This window comes from Hakea prostrata, chromosome 1 (assembly GCF_041222555.1).
Source record: "Hakea prostrata isolate BN-2017 chromosome 1, UWA_Hpros_2, whole genome shotgun sequence".
NCBI lineage: Eukaryota > Viridiplantae > Streptophyta > Magnoliopsida > Proteales > Proteaceae > Hakea > Hakea prostrata.
The window spans coordinates 65688717-65694598 of record NC_142600.1 but is presented as its reverse complement, the minus strand read 5'-3'; the positions used below and the strand labels follow the sequence as shown (position 1 = coordinate 65694598).

The following is a 5882-nucleotide window of genomic DNA, read 5'->3' as shown; positions in this document are numbered from 1 at the left end:
CTGTTCTAAATGTAAAGTGAACGCATGAAACGAAGATGAATATCAAGTATCACCATGAAAAAGATGATGAACAACAAGTAAGTTGGGAGCACTATCAACTATTTGAGAGAAATAACATGCTCAAATCATTGTTGTGTAGGCAACTACATGACCATAGGTGTTAGAGCGCTGCTTAGGCATTCTATAGTTGAATGATAATTTTGCAACACTGAAGCAATATCGATGCAGATGACATGAGAATACCAGATGTGGCCGAATGTGTTTTACTGAAAAACAGAGTGCCTAATGTGCGAAAGCCAAACATAATAACAAAGCATGGGACATAGTATAAGCATATGACAACAAGACATGTTGGATGCAACAAAAAGACTGGATGCCTATATGACAGTTTGAAAACTGTGGTGCAAATAGATACAATTAGGGACCCTAGGAACTAGGAAGTCCTCAAGATACAGTACTTTTGTTGATATACTTGTCAACTAATGTAGCCTATCTATATTGAGTACATAATGGGTATGCATGTATATAACTCAATGAGATAAATGTCCTCATCCTGTTGTGTTGCATAGCTAACTTATTTAGTTAGTTCTGCTTTTACAGTTTGCTTGCTATTCTTAGCTTGTTTCCTAGCTAGATTCATAGTAGGCAAGCTTCTACTTTGCATCTACTTTACAATTTAACATGCAAGAGTCGACTGCCAAGGTAAATCAATTCTGCTCTTCTTTGGCAGTCGCAGTACCCTTTTTCTCTTTTGTCCTTGCTGCTAGTACTGCCTATCTAGATTTGATAACATCGCAAAATTTATTTGCACCAACAAAAGAAGCTTTTATATGGATCATCCAAGACTTCTTGGTAAACATAACTAGAAGATCTTAACTTTCTATAGAAATTGATTTGCATAGGCAGTGAATAATCAAAAGAACAATTGAAGAAAAAGGGACTGCTTGCCAGATGATAAAAATCATGAAACCAAGCTGATCTATACAGGACTTTGACATCGGTTATACCATTTCAAGGGCCCAGACATAAAAGATAAATACTAATTTTTCTGTTCATTATGAAAAAGTTGAGGAAAAAATACTAATTTTTTTTATTCATTATGAAATTTAGCAACTTTTTCATAATGCCACATTGCCAGATAACTTTGACATCGGTTATACCATTTCAATGCTAGAGGGTTGGAGTACCAAGAATGCACTTCTCAATGCTTTTTTTTTATTTCCCTTTGCCTGTTTTTTATATTTATGTTGTTCTGCACTTTCTACCTTAAATGCAGTGAACTCCAACTTGCAACTAACAATTAACCTGTTTTTGATGTTTATGCTATTTTTTATTTTCCTTCGCATGTTTTTTATGTTTTTGATGTTTATGTTGTTCTGCATTTTCTACCTACCTTCACCTTTGAATTTTCCTTTGGACAATTGAGAAGATTTTCATGGCATGAACTCCAACTTGCAACCGACAATTTCAGTGAAGGCAACATCATTGGACAGGGGGGCTTTGGAAAAGTTTATAAAGATGTTATAGCATTTGATGAGCAATAGGTTAATTTTTTATACTTCGATATTTTTCAGGTGAATCATGGATAAATCAAACGTTACACCGGATGTTGAGATATGTTGTAATGATGACATTAAGCCTAGGATTGGCATGGAGTTTGCTTCTGAGAATGAGGCACACGCTTTTTATAATAGTTATGGAGGAAGATTAGGTTTCAGCATCAGAAGGGACTATTCAAATACAAGCAAGACAAATAAGTTAATGATAGCTTCAAGTCGATTTGTTTGTAGTAAACAAGGTAATCGAAAGCCAAAAAAGGGAGACAATATTCCCATCAACCCTCGAGCGGAAACGAGAACTGGATGTCTTGCTCGTATGGGAATAAAGATATTGGAAAATGAAAAATATCAATGTCATGATTTTGTTGAAGACCATAATCACGAGCTCCATATGCCATCTACTACTCACATGATGCGGTCACAACGACTCATCTCAAATACACAAGGATTCCAAATAGAGTTGGCTCAAAATTCTGGAATTAAAACTAAGGCTGCATTTGAGTACCATGGTATGCAGGCAGGTGGGAGACAATGTCTTGGTTATACACCTACAGATCATTACAATTATCTCCGCAGTAAACGTCAGCGTGATTTGTGTTATGGTGAAGCATGGAGTTTGTTAAGTTATTTTGAGAAACAAGTCAGGCTGAATCCCTCTTTTACATATAGGTTACAATTGGATGAAGAGGAGTTGATAGCTAATATTTTTTGGGCAGATGCGAGAATGAGATTAGATTACTCATTATTTGGTGATGTGGTTACCTTTGACACTACCTTTTGTACAAACAAGGAAAATAGGCCATTTGGTATTTTTTCTGGATTTAATCATCATAGAGAAGTTGTAATATTTGGGGCTGCACTTTTATATGATGAAACAATTGAATCATTCAAATGGTTATTTAAGATCTTCTTGGAAACTCATGAACAGAAGAAGCCAAAAACATTTTTTACAGATCAAGATGCCGCAATGGCAAGAGCTTTTTCAGAAGAGTTTTCTGGGACATGGCATGGTTTGTGTACTTGGCACTTAATGCAAAATGGGATTAAACATCTGGGTCACTTAATGAAAGATGGATCAAGCTTCCTTGCAGAACTGCAAAAATGTATGTATGAATATGATGAGGAAATACATTTTGAGACTGCATGGGAACAAATAAGGTCCAATTATCAGGTTGAAGATGGTTCATGGTTGGATCGCATTTATGGATTTAAGCATAAATGGGCTAGTTGCTATATGAAGAATACATTCACAGGAGGCATGCGGAGTACACAATTAAGTGAAAGTATAAATGCAGACATAAAAGAATATACAAAGTCTACTTTAGACATTGTACAATTTTTTACGCATTTTGAAAGGGTGGTCAATGATAAGCGTGCGAATGAATTGAAAGCTGAGTTTGAGTCAAGAAACAAGCTACCAAAAAACTCATTCTTATACATACCCATTATGAAACATGCAGCAGAAGTCTATACTCCTAAAATGTTTAATTTAATTCATGATGAGTATATATGGGTTGGATGTTGCTACGTGAAACATAAAGATGAAAGTACAATCCCACATAAATATATTGTTTGCATTCTTAATTCAAGTGAGGTGGACTTCAAAGTAGAATGTGACCCATCTAAGGCTATGGTTCAATGTAGCTGTAAAAAATTTGAGACATTTGGCATCTTATGTCGTTATGCTTTGAAGATTTTGGACACTTTAGACATCAAGTTTATTCCTGATGCGTACATTTTGACAAGATGGACTCGTGGAGCAAGAAATATGGTTGTGAAAGATAACAGTGGAACACAACTTGAAAATGATGTTCATTTAGATTGTACGCAACGTTATAAACATCTTTGCTATAAACTTGTAAAGATTGCATCACATGCATCCACTTCTGAGGAGGGATATAAATTGGTGAACAATGTTGCTAATGATTTGTGTACACAATTAAACAATCTACATTTACCAATTCTAAATCGTGATGAGCAAGTTGAGATGCCAAATTTAAATGTTGCAAAAGGACTTAAAAGGAAAGAGAAGAAAAAAAGAGAAGGCTCCAAAACAAGTCGACGAATCAAAAGTTGTCTTGAAATACATGGTAGAACAAAGAAAAGGTTACCAAAAGCAACTAGTACCTATTTACCCACTTCTACATTATTCAATGGAGGGGATTCAAGTCAATTTGTTGCATCTCAGGTACTTTTCCATACTCTATATGTATTGTAACTTTAGTTTATCTACTTCAATTTTGTGATTAACATTCTGTATGTTGTTGTATTTAAAGGGGTCAGTTGAGCAATCTATTCATGTTCCATTATCCTCCCAAGCTTCTATTTCTCAGGTATTATACACACACATAGATATATCTATAATTAGTCATATAATGTCAATTTTCATTATTAATATTTTTGAGATTCATGTGTAGGTGAATGTTGATGGCTATGCTTCCAGGTCTTTTGTTGCTTCATCGGAAACTTCTGCTCCAAATACAAATGTTTATTTGAGTTAGTATCATGGTATGAGAGGTACTATAAGATCTTGTTTGCTAAAAATAATGTTTATCTTAATTTGCCTTGTTTTTTCTACATATATAAGGTGTATAGAGATTGTTCATTTGGATTTGTAAGTAATTTTCTTAAACTGATTTTGTAGGTGGTTGATTCGTTTTAGGTGCCGTTGTTTTGGTTGATGGTTGGCCCACAAGTTACTTGGTTTTGCAAGGACAATTCTCTACATTGTTTAGGTGTTCATATAAGGATTATATTGTTTTTCACTTTGAATTATCTTTATTTTGTTGCTGGCATTATCAGATTGAATGAATATTGTTGGAATGCTCTTTGGGTTTTCGGGTTTCCTGTGTATCCAGCGTTGTATTTATTATATACTTTTGCTAACACTCTTTATGTAGGTAGGTGAATCTTTAGCTCAAATGGAAGAGCACATGGGCCCACCCATGAGATGGTGGTTCGATTCCACTAAGATTCAATATCTTTGTAGGTCTCTCAGATCTTTACTTGGTTCTATTTTATGTGAAGATTAATTTATTATAATGTTTTAGATAGCCATCATACCATTTGATTGGATATTTATTTTTCAATCCGATCTTTGGTTAGACAAATGAAGTATAAAAGCATTCTTTAGACTGACCTTTTTGTTGCCCTGAAAAGAAAAATGAAAGGAAAATTCTTTCTGAGTCTTGGTGGACTTGAACCACCATCTCATGGGTGTGACCCCATGTGCTCTTCCAGTTGAGCTAAAGACTCATTTATCTAAGACCTACCCAGCCTCTTGAATCTAACCAAAGCCTCTGAGTGTGATTCTCTAGTCAATTGTTCAGTTTATTTTTGGTTATGTATTATGTTTTAGAATTTCCTATCTTTATGTTATTAGTTTGCTTGGATAATCAGTTAGTGCCATAGTGGTTTCTGTCTTAGGCTTTCTATTGTTAGATTTCAATGTAATGCTCATGTAACAACTGTCTATGATAGTAACAACTCATATTGGTTCACAACTTGCTCCTCCAACATTAATGTTCATGAACTAGTGCTGCTAAGTGCTAACATGGCATCAGCATGCCCTTGGTTTAGGGAAATTGCTAGTTTATAGATGTCCCAATCATGTTCTTTGGTTATGACAAAACAGTTGCATCAAAACCCATGAGCTACAAGGTTCAGGAACTCAGTATGTGTATTCCTTTGACAAACATACCCTTCTTGGCGTCCTCTGACTCGCCTTCACCTGTGTACTTTCCAAGTTGTGCTAGGGAGTTGGCCTTTGCTCATACAAGGGGAGTTTCTTGTGCAGCCTTCACATTCTCTGGCCTTCCTGCCCATGTCTTCAGGCAAGTGTTCTGAAGTGCTCTTGCATAAGAAAATGAAACATGCCAGGTTTGCTCCTCAGTTCATAGCATTCAAGTTCAAAGTTGCTTCGACTTCTGATTGCCCACCTGAAAGGAATTATTTTGCCAAAGAAAAAAGAAAAGCAGTTACAAGGTAAACTTTCAATAGAAGTTCATTTTCCTTCATTTTTTTTAAAATGTTTTTGCCCCCTCTTTTTTGAAACAATTAAAGTATGAAGAATGTCAAGATAAGCATACCATAATTCCTGGGACAGCAGGGGGAATCCTTCTATGAAGAAGTTTCAGAGTGTATTCAGCAACTTGCTCTGGTGTGGCTTTCTCCTTACATTCAGCACCGGGTGTCCATGCTGGGCTTGAGCACCTGATTGTTTGGTGTTGATATCTAATTTGCTTCAAATGCAATCATTATGCTTGTTTAGTTATTGATTTGTGTTTCCTGTGTCTTTTGTTATTTGCCTTTTCTGAAGGAATG

General features: G+C 35.5%; 1 protein-coding gene and 1 long non-coding RNA gene across 2 annotated transcripts; both read left to right on the top strand.

Moving 5' to 3' along the window:
* Nucleotides 1–1581: 1581 nt before the first annotated feature.
* LOC149029450 (protein FAR1-RELATED SEQUENCE 5-like) lies at nucleotides 1582–3826 on the top strand. Its single transcript, XM_089143396.1, has one exon. It carries the CDS (start codon nucleotides 1582–1584, stop codon nucleotides 3775–3777), a length of 2196 nt encoding a protein of 731 aa, XP_088999522.1. The 3' UTR covers nucleotides 3778–3826.
* Nucleotide 3827: 1 nt separating this feature from the next.
* On the top strand, nucleotides 3828–4413 carry LOC149029449 (uncharacterized). The gene is made up of 3 exons (XR_016172485.1): nucleotides 3828–3892; nucleotides 3977–4076; nucleotides 4204–4413. It is a non-coding gene; the product is annotated as an uncharacterized LOC149029449 (long non-coding RNA).
* The last annotated feature ends 1469 nt before the right edge of the window (nucleotides 4414–5882 follow it).

What these genes read in the sequence shown, in the direction of transcription:
- LOC149029450 (XM_089143396.1), top strand. Translation starts at nt 1,582, where the DNA reads ATGGATAAATCAAACGTTACACCGGATGTTGAGATATGTTGTAATGAT.